Consider the following 22,175-nt stretch of genomic DNA (forward strand, 5'->3'; position numbering starts at 1 on the left):
TTTTGCTATGAAATGATAAAAAAGAGAACTGCACGGAATGTGTGTTCGAATAATTAATTTTGAAAACGATGGTGCATGATATGGATGGGGTTGGTGTTGGGGCACACGGCAAAATTGGTGGATACAAACAGTGGGCCAGCTGGTTTCGCGTCTTTGGAGTGTGAGAGCGATCTTAGATGGAACGAGAGATTGAGAAAGAAGTGAATCCAGAGAGGCTCCGTTTGCAAGCACCCGCCAGACAGGTGGTTTTAATTGTTTATTATAAGGTTTTATTCAAGGTGTAGTACAAGAATGGACGCAGGGAGAGATGCTTGGAGAACTTAATTTCTCGCGAGTTGAATTGCGAGAGTGCGATTGTTTATTTACATCTCTTGCCGGTTTGCGTATAGCTTGCTTGTTGTGTGCAGCACGTGTTGAACGGTGCGTGTCTTCCAATAGGGGTGGTGTTCTCTGCAAGTGTATGTGCATTCGCTCACACACGAGCGTATTTTCTCATTTTTCCGAGAGCGAGCGGTGCACTCTGAGTTATGTCCGCAAGTAAGCTGATGCGTAGACCCGTAGCCAGGGACGAGCAACTGCTTCTTTTTTTCGAATAAATTTCAGCTAACACATGTCACGTGTGGTGCAAGTTAATTCATTTAATTAAAATTTATGTAAAATGATTTAAAATGTCGTGAAAGGATTAAAGAATTACTCAAGTAAATTACTAATATTTGCTAAATATTTGCGTTACTCTAATTCGATCGAGCAATGTGCTGGCTCATCATTACTGCTAGCTGGCGCAAAATAAAAAGTGTAGAGAAACCAGAACACCAGACATGAAAAACGTACAAATAAGTTTAATAGAATAGATACAAAGGGTCTAATCGCTTGGCAAAAAATCGGCGTCGGCTCCGATCCGACACTGAAAAATTTGGATCTGTATGTCTGACTAGCATTATAGCAGACGGAAGTCGGAGGCGCCCGGAGTCGGAGTCGTCTGGAGCGGGGTCATTTGGAGCCGAATGTTGATGGAGTTTTCCAGAACTGGAGTCGTCTGGTGTTAGAGTTGTTTGGAGGCGGAATCGTTCGGAGACGAACCGAGCCGGCATGTTTTGAGCAATGTTTTGAGCATACACTCAAAAACATTGTTTTCGGGGTGGCATTGGATTATGATGCCACACGTATAGTTGATATTTCGGCAAGGCGCCGTCGGATGTTGAGGCGGAAATCAAAATTCCACTTTTTGACAGCCATTCGACATTACGGCAGGCTATCGCGGTTAAGATTGCATCTACTTATTCTTTCATCTAGGTATTTCTTAAGTATCACATAGGTTTCTATTCGGATGTTCTATCTGCCACTCAAGAATTCCTTCTCGATCTTAAAAATGTGTGCATAGTTTGCCTAACCCTGCCTCGAACCAACGATCAATGGAAGCAAAAGAGAACGAATGCACACGTTTCCGAGCGGCCAAGGGCCAAGAGTCTCTCTACGCTCTCGAACGTTTAATCTCTTCCACTTCAAAGCAAACGCAACAAGCGCTGGCTTGAATTTGTTTGAGCGAAGAAAAAAAATTAGTACCAAAGGAGAAACCACCGCGAGCGGGCACAGACGCTTATTGTTGACGGTGTGTCTTCGGCGTTGTCATCGCGTGCTATTGTGCTGCAGGAAGTGCCGTCGTACGACGACGCATTTCTTTTCCGCCTGTCATTCCGTTCCGGTGCAAGCGTCGTCCGGTGGGGACCGTACCGTTCCTTTTTCCCCGTGCCAAAGTTCCTGTGGATTTCCGTGCTGCTGCAAATAGTGATTCAGTTTTCCGCAAAAATCAATCGTTTTGTTTTCCGCCAAGTGCATCGGTGATCAGTCTGTGTTGTGATTTGAAAAAAGTATTATTTTGCTTTGCTATTTTATGAGCAATTTGCGAAGTGTTTGTGCAACGAGTTTCAATTGGTCGACAAAAGCCACTTGTTGAAAAGAATGACAAAGTACAATAAATGATAAAAAGGAAAGCGTGTTCTCCAGGGTGTGTATGCGTGTGTTTATGTGTCGAATCTGTCCAAGACAAGGTTGCTGCTCCAGTTCCGTGCACAGACGGTCCCATCATTCCATCAGTTTCGTGTCACAATCATCATTGCCAGGCGCAAATAGCGATGGATACGTATGTCAAAAATCTGCTCAACGGTTGGAACATGCCGGAACTGATAAAAGTGTTTCAAGGTAAAGACGAAAAGTATGCTACTATACCTTCCCATCGTTTCGCTTCCGGTTGCGCAGGAAGTAGATGAGAAATAGATTGAGAAAGAGAGAGAGAGAGAAAAGGAGAAAGAGAACGAGAGAGTGAACGAAAAAGAGAGATAGAGAGCTATCACTCGAGATAAGGGAGAAAACGGGAAGCAGGTAGAAAGAGAGAACGCCAACTCGTTGTTCATATCTCTGTTTGATGATATTTTGGAGAGCAAAAAAGCATCCGTGAAAATATTTAGACCCGACAACACAACACCACGCATCCTCTCACGATACCTTTTTCCCATCCCATAAGGCACGTAAAGGAATAAAGGGAGTGGGGGATGTTTAGTAACAAACAGCACTGTTTCATGTTTGGTTTTTGTTATGTACTGTGAATGACTTACTTGTACTTGAGCTTTTTCTATCATTTTTTGTGGTGTAAAGTGTGGTTCAGTTTGGGTATTTTTTTTAAAGAAAGCATAATTGATAAAACAGATTTTAGTTTACATTAACACAGCTGCTTCTCCGATCAAATGGGGAAGTTTTCAATTAAAAATCATGCTGTAATTAAATTTAATGCCCTTTGTATTAATACAAAACTTTATCATTAACGCCATCAGCTATAAGCATTAAATGGTGTAAAGAAACATAAAATCAATTCAATTTGTTGAAGCGAAATGAATAACATCTCTCGCTCCACTTCCCACCGTTCGCTCTTTTCTTGACCAGAAAATTCTTCTTAAAAGGGTAAAATTTCCTTCAAAGCTTAATTACGTGGAAACTATAGAAGAAAAAAAAGTGTTGCAATCATTTTCTACTGGCAAACGATTCCAGTGTCCCCGCCGGGTTGCTCTTTCTCTTCGGTGTCCGCACGCACACGAACACGAAAAATTCCTTCCAAGTTGGTAAATAACACACAATTGTTCGTCTCTTTGGCCACTGCCACAGCGTACCGCGCTCGCCAAGCAATTCCCTTCGCGCAAACAACCATTACGACAGTTAGGACGGTTTGTCAGTGTGTGTCTGTGTGTTTCACTACAGTGGAGTGAAATTTAATTTGAATTGCAATGAGAATTATATTTTTTCTTCCACGAAGCTAGCAGTAAAGGCAACATTTTCTACACTACCCCCTTTGCGGGCCTTGCCACACGACCTTGCCGCTTGTGACTAGCCTACTAGCCGCTGTGCTGGTGGTGCTTGTGTGGCTGTGCGTTTGAGCGTTCTTCATTTACTGTATAGTTTCGGTCCGCTCCTTTCATATAATTTGAAAAACTTCAAGTTCCCGGTGGCGCTCTGGGTAGAAGGGGGGCCGAGGTCGGGTGCCTGGTTCGACAGTATATTTCCATTGATTGTTCGTTTGTACGGAAAGCATGGCGTGTTGATGTAATCCGAACGGTTCGAATAGAATCCAGTTCTCTGGGGTTGGTGCTGTGCTGTGTTGGCTCTTGAGCAGCAGCAGCGTAGGGTTTACCAGTCACCAGCTTACCTAAGACGATGGCGCTCATCATCATGATTCCATTGTTTTCTGGCACAAACCCGTGAAGCATAAAGTTTCTTTCACTGCACATTTCATAAAAATTCTGATTTTGGAGTAGTATGATTGCAGTTATTTCTGTAGTACAGAAAAGGAGAATGTTGAGCTTTTTCAGGCAATAGTTTTATTCAGTCTGTTTTCAAAATTTCCAATAAGCGCAAACTGTTTTGATTGCTGAAAGACGTGAAGTATTTTGAAAAACAATTACCTTAACATTTGTTAAAAAATGTATGTAAAAAATAAGCTCTATGGTCTTTTTGAAGATTGCTTTCTTTTCATTCGGTAAAACCGGCGGTGGAGATCGAACTGCTATTAGCTTGAGTATAATTTCAAAAGATCAGTTTTGATGTGCTTTAATACTGATGTTACAGGGGTTCCAAGACAATTTCGAATGTGCACAACATTATTAACCGCCTATACAATGATTCTTAACAGCTTTCATACATAGTATTTGCCTCACAATAAAATTTCAGCTCTTACTGCTGAACTTAATCCAGTTTGAGATGTGTTGAAAATCATCTTCATGAACAAATACAGGGGTTTTCAAGCCACTTTCCAATGCGCACAGAATTATCACTGCTTGTAAGATGTATTTCTGTCACGTGTTGTATTTGCAACACAATGAAATTTTAATTCTTATGATTTCCATATGATTTTCAACACTTCACAAATAACTGTTAACTCAGCCCCGCTTGTGATGTGATGATTCATCACCTGCTAGATGTTTTTCAACAGCTGTCAAATGATGTATCACAATGAAGTTTCAGTTCATACGCATTATTTTCAACACATCACAAAGAACGATCAAACTATATCCAGCTTTGGACGTGTTGGATACCATGGGGAAAAAGTGAAACATTACAGGGGTTTTCGAGTCAATTTCCAATGTCAACAACATTTTTATTGCTTGCGAGATGTTTTTCTACTGCTTTCAAATATTTGCATAGCAATACAGGGTTTTCCATGTAACTTTCGAATGTGCACATAATTATTCACCGCATCCAAGGTGTTTTTCAACAGCTGTCAAATGGTGTATTGGCTTCAAAATGAAATTTCAGTTTCAACACATTATTTTCAATACTTAACAAAGAACTGTAAAACTCAATCTAGCTTGAGTCGTGTTGAAAATCATGCTGAACAAATAAAAAATATTACGAAGGAAGTGAAATATCAAATGGATATGGGTTACCATGTTGCACGCGGTGAATAACAATGCTTACATTCCAAAGTGACATGGAACATCCTGTAATATATCAGTTCTTCCTAATGATTTTCAAGCTGGATTGAGTTTGACGGTTCTTTGTGACGTGTTGAAAATCATGCGTAAGAATTGAAATTTTATTCTGTAGCCAATATAATGTGTTAAAGCTGTTGAAAAACATCTTGGAAGCGGTGAATAATGATGTGCACATTCGAAAGTGATTTGAAAACCCTTGTATTGTGATGGAAATACAACATTTGACAGCTGTTGAAAAACATCACGCAAGCAATGAAACATGTTGTACACATTTGAATTGGCTCGGAAACCCTGTATTTCTATATAAAAAACTGATGATTTTATACTTCTGTAATCAGTTTGTATCTATACTGTTTTCCCTGCGAGAATACTCTTTTCATGCGCAATCAGATATCATGTTTTGGGACCCATTTACCGTGCTTTTAGACTTCGCAAGATGTTTGCCCCTTTTTATCTGTCATTTTTTGGTCGATTTTTCCTGCTTCCAAATGTCGTCCCATTACGGGATCGATGGAATACTGCCAGATATTCAATATATTTGCCGTGCGTTGGCACGACAAAAGCATTACCAGCAAATTGGTTCTACTCTCCGTTGCATTTTTTGTTCCTTTTCAATTTTCCCAAACGCACCATCACCATCAACTTCTGTTGTTAACGGTGTTCTTTGGAAGCTTTTCAGCACTGTCAGGCTCACCAAACACAAGCAGTGAGCATGCGCCGTACCATGACAATGACTGCCATTATCATTCATTGCGAAAACCGGCAAATTGTGTCGATTTCGATGGCGATTCGTTCGAAACGACTGCATTTCCCTAAACTATGACTCGCTGCCTTTCATGCACCTCATCCCCCTCGGAGGGCACAAAATCACATTCGCGTGTGCGCTAACTGCTTGCAGCTTGAAGCTTACGGGAGGCGTCCGTCACTCACTCGCATGTCCACCCTTATCGTGTGAGGCCCTTTTGTGGACAGGAAGCTTTTACGACAGCATGCAGCTTAGGCACTGTTTCTACTTTTTTCTACTTTTTATCCATTCCCTTTCGTCACATTCCACGAAAGGGCTTTGAAAAAAACTGGAGGAATTGATCACGAAAATGCACAGAACATGAAACGGCTGCACTACATTATTGCGTGTATGTGGTGCACGTTGGCCCCTCGTATGCGATATGTTGCGGGACGGCTAGTATTACGCTCTTGCGTAAGCTTGAGCGCAATACTTCCTCCTTAGGGCCGTCGTGTCGTAGCAATTGGTATAATTTTCCGTGCGTCTGATCGCACACGATCATATGTTTGTGTTTGTATGTGTGCGAAACGCGCAAGCCACAAGCACTGCCTGCAAAGACAACTGCCGAAGAGTTCGGTTGTGACAACTGGTGATCCATAATCGTATCACAATCGCAATAGATACATCAACACCGCGCAACACCCATTGCACCCAGTTAGTTTTAGGTGCCACCTGGTAGGAAATACGAGAGTGATCTGTTTGCTGGTGCCTCTGTAATCATTATTGCCACGGCGTCAACCCTCCGTCTTGCAGCTGTGAATGGTGAACTTTTTTTTTCTTCTTTTGCACTCGCCTGCATTACGGCGTTACTACGGCTCATATTCAGAGTTTCTGCCGCCTTGCAAGGTCCCATTTCCAGCACATATAATGCGCACTTAAACCAAGCCACCACGCCATCATCGCCAAAGTGCTGCAAGTAGTACTAAAAGAAAATGTGCGTTCCCTGTGCTGTTCCCCTTTCCCGACTCCAACACGTGTAAGTTGTATTACAGCTTGCACAGTACCGCGTTTGAATCGAAACACTTCTTCCATCACTACTCCGCACGACGTTTTACTGTGGCTGTGGCACTTTTATTCGTTTATGCGATGCCCTGCTTTTCAGTTTCTTCTCTTCGTTTTCTCTCCTTGCCGATCGTCAACTTATCATTTCATATTCCAACCTATCTCTTTCCTCTCTCTGTTTTTCATGTTCACATGGCGCTCTGGGCCTATTTTCCGTATCGTCTGCCGTAATTTATTCCATAATGCGGGAATACTGCGTTTTGTGGTCCACTGACTTATTCGTCACCACACACCACCAGAGGAGGAAATTGATGAAGCTGCTTTCAAGTGCCTCAAGTACGATATGATCAAGGAGATAATACCACGCATCGGCAAGCGGGCCAAGTTCCTACAGCGGTACGAGGAGTACAAGGAGAACCTAACGGAACGACCCGCCTTTGCGGAGCTGCAGCTGGACGAAAAGGTAAGAACTGGGGGATTGGGGAAGGGATGACTCAGATGATTTGAAGCAGAAAACCATATGGGTTGTGATGGGTTTGCTGTCTATAAGCTTTCGTTCGGCCAGATTTTGTCCGAACATTAACACAAGTTAGGAACACATTTTTGGGGGATTTATTTGATTTGAGACGAATAGTCGTACCGCTTGTTAAAATAATGACTGATGATGTATGTTGTACAACATACCCACGTTAGTTTCCATTTCTAATCTCTTTGCATTTACACAACATTGTTCAACATTACATGATATGTTCGTGTAGTTAATCTCCAAGATAGTTTTAATTGCTTGTTTTAATACTAAATTCAAAATTTATTATAATCGGACATGCCGGCCTTGTACACGATTACTAGACTTAATTGTACCACACAGTCGGCTATTCAAGACCTTGCTACGGTGAGACGATATAGACGAGAATCGAAACATGTGCGGCCTTTACAGAAGACGGCGCGTCAATCGTTAAGCCACTTTACTACCAACTGCCGTTTTATATTGTTGATTTTAAACTAACCATGTCGAACATAAGAATTGATCGTCCGTTAGAACCTTGATCCGATAGAAAGATTAGGGGTTAGTATATCGGGCTTGTGTTCAGTGTTGAGCGTCATTCATTTGGAGCTTAACTCCCTTGCATCAAGTGTATCGTGTTTCTTCATGTACTAGCACGTTTACCCCTCGCTTCGGTGTAGTGTAATTTGTTGAGTTATAATAATTGACATTTATTACAAATGATCGCGCACATGTTTTCTGTAAATGTTTCAACAACCGTTATGAATCTTGGCCTGCTTTTCTAACCCTCAACATCTTGTACGATGTCTCTGCTCTTCATAATATGATTTAAATGTATTCCGTAACCGGACCATTAACTTTGTTCTGTTTCCATTCTCTTGGTACTGTAATGATTCGGATTTTGTGTTGTGCGTAGCATAACCCTCTACTCCGTTTTAACGTTTGTTCTTATGGTATTAAATTCTTTATATTTTATTGATTGAATTCTGGCTTAAATATTTAAAAGTGGTGAACAATCTTTTGATAGTACCTTATATACGTAGAAATTATATTAAATTGAAAGAAATGTTTTTTGAAATAGTGGCGAACACTATCCGAAGCACATGTAGTGTAGTGTAATAATTTCCATGAACTTTCAAAGACTTTCTTTTTCATGTCATTTTCCCTTCTCATGTCGTGAAATATTCCTATTACATTTGCTTTGCACGCGTAAACTGTAACCGTGCTCGAGAAATATGTTTGCAATACTCTTATCATGTTTGAACTGCAGACAGCGGCACAGTGTAGCTATGTGTGTATTCATTTAAGCACTATCAATTAACAGCAAAAGTCTCGCTGACCCAGGAAAACGGCCGATAGATCCAGTAATGACGGTGGTACTTAAATGGCACAAAACAGCACAAAAGATGTGACCACCAGGCAAGATAACAACTACAAACGGGAAACACCCGCAACGATGGGAATATTGAAATGACATTCTTGCTGTCAGTACCAACGTAGCCACCAGTACCATGGCTGGTGGAGTGCCTAGAACTGGAATGTTACAAATAATAATAATAATTACAGCGCAATACTATCAAGAAGGAAGATACACGATAATATGGCCTACCCCCAGTGGTCGCTTATCGCGAAAGTGCGTACCGGGGAATAATAATGGCCTTCTCAATGCGAAACGGATGTGTTACAGTGGTTTTCGGTGACCGAATACCGAATGGCAGCACTACGCGTCACCGTGTCCCCGCGATAAGCAGGAAATGGCGTACCGAAGTTGACCTGCAGTTGTTAGGGTCCGTGTTCCTCCACACTACCCATCATTACTATGCACACCCAGGGTCAACCAATATTCCCCGAGGGAGAACGAGTTCCAAACTTGTGACAGTGGCTCCGCCGTCCGCGGTTACGCCAGCCAGCAGGGAGGTTAATCAGCAAGTTAAGCGTATTCGGAATACATTGCGCCAAGATTCCGTTCGCTTGTGCTCAACGTCTGCGGGTCCGTTGCTTGCGGGCTAGTTAGTAGAAGCCGGTTGAGTATTTCGGGTCATTTGTTTGCGCCCAAAAACCCGGCGTTGAACCTTGATGGATTGGAGACGACGAAGACTGATAGAGATGATTTTCTCCAATATCCTACATCGCTTGAGGCGGCACAAAAGCGCACTGCGCTTAACACTCGTTTTGCGTTGCACCCGTGCGGCCGATGCACAAGGGGCCCCGCCGGCCACACTGTTATTCGCTTCTCCCGAGGCGTATTGTGCCTGCTCAGCGGTTGCTCATTTATCATTTGGAATAGGAATAGGAGTTTCGTTTGCTCCCCTCTTCGAGCGAATAATAAAACCCTGCGCAGTGGGCCCTTCTCGATAGAGCTGGCCTTGTTTCGGAGGCCGCTCGCGTGGCGCGATTCCGTATTTATTATGATTATGATTTTTCACAAACTGTCTCTGGCCCTTTTTCTGATGGCTGACAGAGTATATTCTTCGACGGCCGGTTGCGTACGCTGGCGTACATCGCGCTTGCACCGTTTGCTGGCGTGCGCGCGCGGGCTTGGCCTCATTCGGTGGTGGGTAGTTTTTATTGTTGTAATACAGCTAGACAGCCTAAGCGGGGCACCACAGAGGGCTGAAGAGAAGTAGGGGTTTTGAGTGTTGTCGAGGGCCGCTATTACGGTAGCCGTTTGGTGGGATAACGCTTTCCCACTACTTCTGCTACTACTACCGTTTCTAACTATTACTACGACCGAATACTATTATGCTGCGCCGTGGCTGTCGGGGCGATGGAGGGCCTTGGGCAACGGCTTCACTCTGGTCTTCCATTGTGTGGTATTTTTCGTTCCGAGTGCTTAGCGCGTATTTCGAAATTGGTTCGCGCATATTCACACCGCCACTAACTTCTTACGCCCGATACGGGGTGGCCTTTTGATGGTTTTGTGAAGTTTAATTTGTGTTTTGCTTCTTTACCCTACTTTTGGTATGCCTATTGTTGATTGTTTTTTTTTAATGGTTTCATTTTGTAGATTTCAAAATAATGAAAAAAATAATAATACACATATTGCGCGATCAGCTTCTTGTGCTTCACGTATCTGTTCCGGCAACGTGGTAGCAGAATATTGAAGCCATTCTTTAAGCGCTACGTGGCACTGCTGTGACAGCTAGTGGATATTACTTGGGGTGTTTGTGCTGAATCGACACTTTTGTACTTAATATCCAGAAAAAAAAACTCCACGGTTTAGTGCTCCGTCGTGTGACGGATTTGCATTTGCTGTGCCGGGAGACACAGACAGTATAATGCAATATATTCATTGCACTAACAACACATTGCAAAGTGGTTTCGAAAGTACTCGGTATATGGTTAAAAAATATTTTGATGCCCGCACAAACCCGTGTGAGCAATAAGACCGCTCGTTGGATAGTACATGTAAATGGGTATTTTCCATTTATTCTTTTTGTTTGAAGATTTCACAATGCCATGCTTTCATGAAGGCGGAAATGTGATAACTTTGTATTTGGCAACAGTTGTTGATGGCACACAAGAAGTATCACTTAGATGGGTGGAAAATCTCTTCTTCTTGTTTGGCTCAACAACCGATGCCGGTCAAGGCCTGCCAACCCACTTGTGGGGTTGGCTTTCAGTGACTTATTGATTTCCCCCCATAGCAGGATAGTCAGTCCTACGTATGGCGGCACGGTCTATTTGGGGCTTGAACCCATGACGGGCATGTTGTTAAGTCGTACGAGTTGACGACTGTACCATGAGACCGGCTTAAAAATAACTCAACAATAATAGAAATTATTTCAATTTTAACTACTAAAAATAGTAACACTGTAAACTATATTGGATACCCGATAGTCTACCAATAGACGCGTCAAAGACAATGTATAGTATGTAGAATTACAGGGGTTCTCAGGGGATCTCATAGTTGTGGAACTCTTACTTGAGTCTTTCACATGGGAAGTGAACTTCATATGATGGATATTGGACTCTATGGGACGTTTTTTTGGACAGGCTTATTGGAAATTTCTATTGGACTTGTCCATTAAAAGTGCTATAGAGTCCAATTCCCATTACATTAAATCTCGTACCCATCACGTGAAAAAGGTTCAATAAAGTCTCCCACGACTGTGAGAACTCCGGGAATACCCTGTAAAGGAAAATGATGTTCGACTATACATGTCGACAAAGCACATGAGCCTAGGGTTTCTAAAATTATTCCGTCTAACGCAAGGAATAAGAATATTTAATGCGCTTGAGATATTGTAGCTTGTTTTGTAGCGTGTTAGCATCGACATGAGTAGTCAAGGAATTTTCATGATAAATTTGTTTACTGAACGAATTGATCCCTTATTACTAAGCAATGTTGTTGTCCCTATTAGGCATTTAAAAGCTCGACGTTTTCTACTGGAAGACTTTTGTTATTGTCTTTTCTGTGCTAGGACTTAACACTTCGTTATCGATGTTCAGAAATTTTAATGTGTATTCAAATGTAATTGATTTATCCTTTGGTAAAAGGATTGGTTATCCCGAAATGTAAAAGTGCTATTAGTGGTTGTATTGCGTCTAATTTTGGAGACTTAAGTTTATAAGTAGCTCAAATGGCAAACTTACACAATTCCCCTATTCGATTGACAGATACTATTAAATGAAGGCTGACCTTCACATAATGCTTGCACAATTCCAATAACCAGTTGAAACATTCCACCAAGTGATTTAACTGTTCCATTATATGACTCTTGTCTTAAAATTATTGCACGTGTCAGAAAATAATTCCAAACAAATTAAATGTACAATACTGAGCCATATTCTATTCTGTTATTGTTTATTAGGTAGAACAATATAAAGCATATTGGAAAGGTTCGTTTCCAACAAGATCATGCCCATGTGGGATGCAGTTTGTAATAAAAAAGTAAAGTGCACCTCTACAAGAACATAAAAGTTTAGTTGTTTTGCATATTCATTATTATTTAACACGATTGCAATTTTCCATGCTGAATTGTTTCTACGTTAAACATGGGCTCGACCTGGTTGGAATCGATTTTTGCCAGGGTCAGCAGTTCATTAAAAAACGTAAAAACTAAACCAGAACGCTCACTTTGTGCAGATACGATTTTTAACGCGATTATGAACGCGAGCATAATAAATCGTAGTGCTCGTTACATGCTGTACATATCTACATGTTGGCATTTAAATTGGTTCATAAAAGTACTGCTCTCTGTTGAAGTCATGCTTCGCCAGCGAGTTGGTACGATGCTTCGTTTTCTCTTAACGTGCTACACCGAAAATTAATGTTCAGAGCAATGCAAAACGCTAAAACTCATGGGTTTTACTGCCAATGATTGACAGACTTGCAGAAACACATCGGTGAGGTGTGGGTTTCTTTTTCCTCGGTGGTTCAAAGTGCCACATTTAGCGCTGCGCCATCATGGAGAGAACTACAATGCACATGTAGTACGTACCTTCGGCTTCTGTCCCGTCCCGTCGGATCCCTCGTTCGGCGACACCAGCATATGGGTAAGGGCGGTGTTCAATAAAACATTATGCCAATGGAGCTCATGTCTAGCCCCGTGCGCGCCGTCTTACTGTAAATTGCAGATGTATTTATTCCACCTCCAGCAGGCCCAGGGTTCGTCTGGGGTGTAGTATGTCTATGTCTTGACATAGTTTTTGTGGTCGATGGGACCGGGTGCTGGGTATTTTCCGTTTTGAGTGTTTGAATGAATGCTTGTTGCTCGGGTATTGATTGGGGTTCCAGCTTCTGTCCTCTTGCTGCACCCCTGTTGCCCATTTGTGTCTCCCGCGTGAATATTACGCTTCCTGTTCCTGCGTTGCCTGATGAGCGTGATGTGCTGCGGGTTCTCTTTCTCAGGAACAGGAGAATTTTTAATGACAAAAGCTCCAGAGCCATGGAGTAATGAAATGCATTGTGATAATAATATCTTCGTCTTCTCTGGGCGGTTAGAGCTGGGAGTTAGCCTGCCTTACTCCTCTCCAAGTCAGTTTTATGTGCGTTGTTGGGCCCGTTCGTACACAGACTACACGTGATCAGTAATCGGGGAGAATATTATGTATTCTAGGGTTTTGGGAATAAACTGCAAGCGGCGACCCGTTGATGTGCGGCGCATACATTACACCAGCCTCACACCCATGTTCTCATCCTTCCACCACGAGAAGATGTACAATTCGAAGTGGCAGGAAGTGGTGTGGTGGCAAGTAAGCGTTTGTCAGCGATTGCTCACGCGAGTTTTGTTTTTCATTTTCAGTCTTTTTATCAGCTGGAAGAGGGAATTTGTGGCGAGTAGGTGCTGGTAAGGGAAGACGAAATTATGAATATTGATGGGTGTGCTGAATATGTTGAATCCATGAATACATGTTTGTTTGGAGATGAGAAATTTCCTTATCACCTCCGTACGATCGACAAAAGGGAATGAGTTTTTTGGGTTTGTGTTTTTTAAGATGCCGAAAAGGCGCGCCACTTGAGCCTAGACGAATATGTATCGTTTATCGTGATGATCGAAATCAACTGTTTATTGGTTGCTGATGACTTGTGATATTCATTTCTTATTATATTTAAAGTTTTGTACTCAATTTGTTTGAAAAGACGGCATCTTAGCTCAGCATAAATGTAAATTAACAATTTTGGTGATAAATAGTAAGCAATAAGATAGTTACATATCTCTTGGTAAAGTTCTCAACGCCTGACTCAGCACCCACTAGCTATGGTGTCGTTAAACCAAAGTCAAATACCAAATCAGAACGGGGGTAAAGTAAAACATCTCTTCTCAAGGAGGGTTTTACTTACGTGTTAAAATAAGTCACGACTCAAGCAGTGATCATTATCAGTGAAGTTAAACAGGAAGCGATTCCCTATGTGCTCCTTCTTGCTTTCGACGCACCGGTTATCCTTCAGATGGTAAAAATAAGTAAGCATTTCTACACCAATTGTGGTTGGTGTTACAAAGAAGGAGACATATATGATAATGTGGATGAAATAAATTCGAATTATCGTGTATGCATGCACACTACCAACTATAACCATAGATAACAATACTCCTTTTAGATAGCTAACTAGTTAATGAAATCAAATCAAAAACTAATTAACAATTACACAATCATATTTTCTTAATTATGTGACCTTTTCGGTTGTGTTTTCAATTTTCTTCACTGGTAACCCCGGTGTAATTTTATTCCCCGGGTATTCTATACTCTTATTCTTCTCATTGAGCGCAACAACCGTTATCCGAATAGTTCTGCTTTTACCACAAATGATCTTGGCTTTAAGTGAAGGGGGAACGATCCATTCGGGTCTTGAACACACGACAAGCATCCACAGTTCCTCAAATAAAAAAAATAATTTAATTTTAATTAGATGAATTTTTAGTAAGACTAGCTTGGTAGGGCGATCTCATAGTACAGTCGTCATTTTGTACGACTCAATAACATGCGCGTCTTGGGTTCAAGCCTCAAATGGACAGGTCGTCCCCCCGTAGCACGGAACTATTTGGCTGCGTGGCCGAAGTGAATCGCCAAGTGAAAGAAGAAATAGCAAACCAAGAGTAAATGTCCCAATAATAATCACTTCATGGCTATGAAACATCAATGTTTATAGTTTTTGAGAACTATGGCGAGCCTAAAAACTGATTGTAATTCTAGTTAACATTCCAAAACAGTCGTTTTGATTTGGCAATGATCACAGTGTCCATAAAACAGTGGTGTATAAATTGTTGAAATCCAATTTTATATATATTTTCCCAAACATAAAAAAAACATATTAGTTTCTAAATAGATCTTATCAGCTGTTGAAACAAGGTTTAACTGAACTAAGGCTCCGCTATTAAATGGTACGATTGTATCAGCATCCAATATTGGCTGATTTCGTTGATGCCACACGCAATACAATCCGATGAGTGTTGTTGTTGGCTGCATACCAACGATAGTCACGGTGAATATGATACCGCACGTGGCATATCTATCGACTTGATACTGAAGAATATGACGCGGTATGTATGGTTCAGACACTCACCGCATACCATTGATTGCATAGTTTCATTAGTCATTGTGAAATATCGATCGCGGTATTCGCGGTTTTACTAGAAAATTACAACGGAGATTTCTAGCAGACTGATGATTTTATTTGTTTCCTTTTATTGTTCATTTGAGTGTGTCTGTAAAGCGATCCCAAGTTTGGTTAAATCATTGCTTTGAGAGCAGAATCTTGTCAATATAATGTTGGTAAATGATCTTGAGCATGTTCATTAATTTGTATTTTTGTAAAATCTGTTTTACATATCAGCTTTATCTATGTTACATATCTAACACATAATACAAGCGTGGTCGCGTGAAAATGATGGTTTGCAGCGCTAACTACTAATAATATTTTTGTACTTATTCAAAAACATTTTTTTAAATTTCCTATCTCAAGATTTTTCAATCTGAAATACGAAAAAACGATATCAAGGGCGACCCGCTTAATCTACAAACTAGAAAGTATTATCTTTGCAATAAAGTTAGTAATCCCGCCGTAAAATAATCGATGAAATTGCTACCGAGGTTTGACAATAGATAACAGATAGTGAGATAATACGATAATCTACATTATGTTACATTGTAGAGTTTGCTACATTTGTGCGCAAACATGACATAATCAATGATATAACATGACATACAACAAGTCCGTAAGATGATTTCGTAGAATTTGCTTAGCAACATGTAACATATGGATTTAACATACAATTTGATTGAATAAAAAAAAACGAAACATAGAGTTACGAAAACTGATTGGTTTATTTGTTTATTTTGTTTTATTTTTTTTTGTTTTAGGAACGATTCTCACCAACGTCCCCGCAGAAACCTTCGCGGATCGACTGGGGTCGGATAGAGAAAGTCTGTGGCCCGGTACCTATCTATTTGAAGAATCTGCTAAAGATGTGTGGCTATGAGGCGGAAAGCAGTCTGCGAAATTTGAATGACGATGACTTCATTGATATGGAGCGTTTCGCTCGGGAAGAGCTGATCCACCTGGTACCGGCGACACAGTTCTACTTCCACATCTTCTGCAGCGATCCGGCTCGCGAATTTCGGCTTGTTCCTGGCCACCGTAAGCTGCTGCTGCAGATAAGCGCGTATCTCAACTATACCAAGGTGGCTAGTGAAATACAACGGCCAGAACCGGCGCTCCGTCTACCAGCCGATCTGACGATTCAGCGTGAGCGTGAGCGTGAACATCGGCTACTTTTAGCTCAGCAGCAACATCAGCAGCAGCAACAGCATCAGAAAGAACAACAGCACCAGCAGAAAGAGCACCAGCAGCAAAAGGAGCAGCAGCAACTTTTGCAGCAACAGCAACAGCTGCTGCAAGAAGTTGTCCGAATGCATCAGCAACCGCTGACAGAGATACAAGAGCAGATGCTGTCCGAGATGAAAATGTCGCACAAAAACTCACCACTCGCATTCGAGCAGGCAACCGTGTTCCCTCCGCTCAGCGACGAGGAGCGCATCAAGAAGATTCAGGGCTGCATTGTCAAGCTGATCGACATGTGGAGCGAAAAGCAACCCATTAAGCTGCAGATCACGGAGGAAATGATCAACGTGACCTACGAGACCAATGGCTACAACGCATTCATTAAGTGTCCCATGTGCGCGGTGCAGATAAAGGTGTCGAAGCTGCCAACGAAGAAGGGCGATCGGTTTGTGATCTCCAACTTCTCGAAGCATATCATCAAGATGCATTTTTCTCAGCTTAGCGACGGGGCCGGAGGGGGTGGGGGAGGCGTAGGCGGGAATGGTGTCGGTGGGCATGCGGGATCGGTTGGCTCGGAGCGACATCTAAGCATGGATAATGTGTCTTCCTACTATGGAGGGGAGAATTCGGACAGCAACACGTACCCGTACGATGACTATGGGTCGGGTAAACGGCCAAAGCTGGACGAGGACGATGATGAGATGGATCCGGTGCCACCACATTTGCTGCATCCGTATGTGAGCATTAAGGACGAAATTATCGATCTGGACGCGTAGCAGCTTGTGCCGAGGTACGGTTGTACTTTGTCGTCCATAAATCGCACGAGAACGGTTACTCGTGTCGAAAGCGAAAAAAGACGTTAAGGGTAAAGATGAGACATACGAACGATAGCGCTTAAGCCAATTTTTCCATTCCTCAATCAAACCAAATAGCCTCTCTTAGCTTGTTGACTCTCATAGAATAACTGCATTATTTCTTAGAATAAGTTAGGCTGTTAGATTTTAATCAAAACAAAGGTTTAACTTGCCGTGAATTGTTTCGCAATGATGGTTACGATTAAACCAAAATAGCTGTTTTATTTACTAGCAATTATTTGGTGGAACTGTTTGCACTCAAGCTAGGACGAAGTGGCATGATAAAAGACTTAATTTTGGAACCGTAATGGCTGATTTGAAGTGAATTTACCGTTTTACACGGGATAGCTAGCGAACGTCGTAGGTAGGTTGATAGGAAATGGTGTAAATAAGAGATGAGTTAAATTATACTAGTAAATGATGAATAAATACAAACATATATGTTCTACACATTGCATGTTGGGATATGAAAAGCTGTTTCCTTAAATTTTGCATAAAACCAACGATAATTTTTCTTTTCCAGCACAAATTACAAACCAATACAAACTGGCCAACGAACCCTACCCAACAGAAAGCTAACAAGTTGCACACAAAGATGTGTCTTGTATGCAAGCTTGTATCGAAACTCTCTGATATACGGTTGACCATATTTATTGCTGCGGTTTTTCACTATTGATTACAGAAATCTAAAAAAAAAAAAAATGATATTGCCTTATGATTTCATTACAATCGCATAACATAAATTTAACAATTAATATATCATCAACAAGGCGATCTGCTGTGCTTTTTGTACAGTGAGCTTTACTAAGCTTTTATCGTGCAATAATTTTCAATTGCATGAAAGTGTTTTTCGAATTTGGTAAACCACAAAAAGTGCAAAACCGTGAAACCTGGATAAGAAAGAATCCTAAAACCATCGTCCAGCCGGTTTTTTTCAGGATAATGTAAAACCAACAACGGATCATATCGGAACCAGGCGCGTTCATTGATCAGATTGATTTATCGATGAAACTACGGATGCTTATTTTTTAATAATTTAATATCTTTAGCAGTATTTTGGGGAACTGAGAAAGGGAATGCGAAATGAAGGGATAATGGCTCATTCCGGGAAAGAGATAATAATTCTTGCTAATCGAGAATGTTCTTTTATGCAGTTTCATAGCAAGAGTTTTTAAACTGTTGAATTGAAAGAAACATAGTAAATTAAAGTAAGTACTACATTATTTTTATTTCATGATTTTAATATTGTTCTATTATCTCTGATTACTAATTGAATAATTGTTGAATTGAAAGAAACATAGTAAATTAAAGTAAGTGCTTCATTATTTTTATTTCATGATTTTAATATTGTTCTATTATCTCTGATTACATAAAAATGCAGTTGCAAGTCACAGTTGTGGATTGACTTATCTTCATTGAAAATTATTAGTTTGTTTAAGTGTTTGGAAACGAATTGCAGGACTTCTGAAATAGAAAATGAGCTACAATGAAGAAATAAAACATATAAAAAGTAAAAGGATTTTTGAATATTTGGTTTAATCGTCAAGGATTTTTTTTGTGGATATTTTTTAATAATTATATTGAATTAAATGAATATCATCAAACGATTTTCACCGAACGAAGCTATGAACTTTTGTTCTCGATCGTACATGTTGAATGGTTGATGACGATGGTGAATATGCCGATCTGTTCTCTATCTGTATTATTTTATGTCTAATAGCTTTAGTACGGAAGAAAGGATTGAACACAGCTAGTAACCGACCAATTTGTTGGGCCAGAGCCGCACTGCTAGATTAACTCCGGCTGTTATTTATTTTAATTATTTCTCAATTTTAATTTAATCCAACTTAACTAGACCTTTTTTCAACTCGCTCTCCAGGTCTCCTTATCATAAACTTTCAGGAACTTATTCGTTTTCTGTTGTATCGAGATTCATCTCGTCGTCTCTTTGTGTTATGGAGCAGTTACGGTTATGGAAGCTGGGCATATTTATAATCTGCTGCAACTTTAATTTGTTTAGTAATAGACAAATTTGTATACGTCGAAACTTTACTTCATGTTCAGTAGTTTAGGGATAAGTTTCAGCATGAAATGATATAAAACTATCCAACAAAACAGTCCTTACAACAGCTTTGGTGAAGATATATTCTTAGTTTGTTGGCTAACGATTCCTCCACTTGGTTAAAGAGTGAAGCTTTGGTCCGATCGATTTCGAAATCAAATCAAGCACCCAAGTCCCAATTATTGTTGAATTAGGACTAACTACAAGCCAGGTAGGTCAAACTTGTAGTTTGGCGTAAGAGCGTCGAACCGTTGACGGCTTTCGGCTTTTGAAACCGACTTCGGCTTTTGAAGTGATCTGTCCAGTGGCGGATTAAGGGTATCGGGGGCCCTAGGCGGAAAGACGAGTTGAGGCCCCCTGTAAATGATAAATGTTGTTGGGGGGTGGGGGGAGGTTATGCGGTCACTAAACTTGCTGTTGGGAGATTGAACAGTAAACTTGAAATGCCGTCGGGGGCCCCTACGAGCATCAGTCATAGGCTCTAAAATTTTTGCTGACGGGGGGAGGGGAGGGGGGGGGGTGCAAATGATTCGCCAGCCTCGGGGCCCCAACGGCCATCCTTCCGGGGGCTCTTGTCGCTAGTACTCTGTCTATACGGCATACTATATAATGGCGATCTACAGGGCCCCTAAATCGGCGGGGCCCCAGGTGACCGCCTAGTCCGCCTACCGTTAGATCCGCCACTGGACCTGTCGAACATACAATCGGATTTTCCCTAAGAATTTAATACTTAAAACAAAGCTCATATAGATTTCGAATCTTGCGACTACATTAGCTTTGCATTGTCCTAATCTGTCATTAATCATAATCTCTTCAAATCGGTTTGAGTAAATGAGCAATAACTTTATGATTTTTCTTTGCACTTTAAATTAGTACTGCGCTTTCTTGCCGCAAATAATTGCGTACCCCGTTTACTTACGCGGGAACGAGAGCCACTTGAAAGGGATGGGCATGGGTAAGCGTTGAAGTGCGCTCTGAAGTGCGTGGGAAAGGCTGAAGCAGAAGAACAAGTGGAATTCCCGCCGCATTGATGACGGTTGCTTATCAGCTGGCAGTGCTTGCCGGCCGAAGAGATATAAAAAAGGTCTAGCGGCGAGGCAAAATCTCATTCCCTTACCGCAAAGTACATCCATCAAGATGGTTCGCCGTAGTTCGGTCGTGGTTGGTCTGGTTTTGGTTGCGTTCCTGGGTACGGTACTGTCCGTACCAATCTGGAATCGCATCGTCGGCGGGCAATTGGCTGAAGACACCCAAATGCCGTACCAGATTGCGCTGTTCTACCAAGGCAGCTTCCGGTGCGGTGGCTCGATCATTGGAGATCGCCACGTCCTGACGGCGGCCCATTGCGTAATGGATGACGGTGTGCTGTAAGTATACACTCGATGCCGAACCGGGGTCGTTTGTAGAAAAGATGGATTCGATTTAATTGTAATGATGGAAACCTTTTTCCAGCCTTCCTGCGTTCAAGTTTGGTGTTCATGCCGGGTCCGCACACTTGAACGCCGGTGGTAAGCTGTTCAAGGTTCGGGCAGTGTACCCGCACGAGGGCTACGGCAACTTCCAGCACGATATCGCCGTGATGGAGATGAAAGAACCGTTTGCCTTTGACAAGTACATCCAGCCCATCGAGCTGATGGATGAGGAGGTTCCCCTCGGCGGCGAAGTGGTGATTTCTGGTTACGGACGCGTCGGTAGCAACGAACCCGTCTCGCCCGCGCTGCTCTACACGTCGATGTTTGTGGTGGAGGACGAAAACTGCAACTCGATCAGCGAGGGTTTGATGTGCATCGACAAGGAGGGTAGCTACGGTGCGTGCAATGGCGATTCGGGCGGCCCGGCCGTATATGATGGCAAGCTGGCCGGTGTGGCCAACTTCATCATTGACCATTGTGGTGGAAACTTTGCCGATGGTTATGCCAAGGTGTCCTACTACCAGGACTGGATTCGTCAATTCCTGGAGTAAGCTGCCATTTGCAAGTGTTACTCCAAGGGAACAACGGGGAGTGAGTTTGGTTAAGCAAGCAAGGGAATAAAGTGTGGCGAAGAGATGCATACATACAGGTCGTACTTTTATTCAATTTCTTTTACTTTATTGCAAAAAAAAACGAATTCGGTTGATTGATGTTCAATTTAGTAAAATGTTCGCACGATTTGGAAAATATTGAATTAAAGTAAGTGTAATGTAATAGCTCTCCACTTACTCCATAGCGGAAATTGTATTGTAACATCTTTTCTGAGCTGTTGTGATACAACCGGGCAAATACGTTTTCCTACAATTCTAAGAAGGCAAAGGCAAATGTAAAAGGAAAAAAGTTGCTTCTGCGAAGGATGACAAAAGTCGTACCGAAACAAATACAAACAACCAACCATCCAACTTTTCAACATTTTTACCACAATGTTCACGGGATCAGCTGCGTAAAAAATGTTTAATTCTGTTGTTAAAAAGGTTGTTTGTAGATTGACACATTTACAAGGCTGTACAACAATGTTTCTTTTTGAACATACATAAGTTATTTCGATAAATCCAAACTTAACGACTACATTCTCTAGAAACTCTACTGTGCTTTGTTTTCAAGTATCACTAGAGACCATCATGAATGGGACATGTATAAAACATTCTATCTACCAGTTGTGAAACCACTTCAAACGGACATAAATGTTAAGCCCGAAGCAAACGGCATGGTATGGATTGAATCGCTACTGTAACTGTAGAGTGAAGATTGTTACTATCAGTTCACTTCAAAGCGCACACCTACAGCGTTT

General features: G+C 41.6%; 2 protein-coding genes across 5 annotated transcripts in view; both read left to right on the top strand.

Annotated features, from left to right (window-relative positions):
- Nucleotides 1-17,800, top strand: part of LOC121593508 — a 30,975-nt gene extending 13,175 nt beyond the window's left edge. For 3 of the 4 annotated variants that reach the window (XM_041915886.1, XM_041915884.1, XM_041915887.1), the window contains 2 exons: nucleotides 7,065-7,228; nucleotides 16,076-17,800. In XM_041915886.1, coding sequence (XP_041771820.1) covers nucleotides 7,065-7,228; nucleotides 16,076-17,272 — 1,361 coding nt within the window. In that variant the 3' untranslated portion in view covers nucleotides 17,273-17,800. Of the gene's footprint in view, nucleotides 1-1,545; nucleotides 2,200-7,064; nucleotides 7,229-16,075 lie in introns of those variants that run through there. The other variant, XM_041915883.1, reaches the window with a different exon arrangement.
- Nucleotides 17,801-20,535: 2,735 nt separating this feature from the next.
- LOC121593459 (serine protease SP24D-like) lies at nucleotides 20,536-21,489 on the top strand. Its single transcript, XM_041915794.1, has 2 exons — nucleotides 20,536-20,779; nucleotides 20,865-21,489. Exons 1-2 carry the CDS (start codon nucleotides 20,550-20,552, stop codon nucleotides 21,373-21,375), a joined length of 741 nt encoding a protein of 246 aa, XP_041771728.1. The 5' UTR covers nucleotides 20,536-20,549; the 3' UTR covers nucleotides 21,376-21,489.
- Nucleotides 21,490-22,175: the final 686 nt, after the last annotated feature.

This window comes from Anopheles merus, chromosome 2L (genome assembly GCF_017562075.2).
Source record: "Anopheles merus strain MAF chromosome 2L, AmerM5.1, whole genome shotgun sequence".
In the NCBI taxonomy this organism is placed as follows: domain Eukaryota; kingdom Metazoa; phylum Arthropoda; class Insecta; order Diptera; family Culicidae; genus Anopheles; species Anopheles merus.

Excerpts from the sequence above, each read along its gene's own strand:
- LOC121593459 (XM_041915794.1), top strand. The coding sequence starts at position 20,550 with ATGGTTCGCCGTAGTTCGGTCGTGGTTGGTCTGGTTTTGGTTGCGTTC. Across the intron at positions 20,780-20,864 it reads GTAATGGATGACGGTGTGCT|CCTTCCTGCGTTCAAGTTTG; the intron begins GTAAGTATACAC and ends ACCTTTTTCCAG.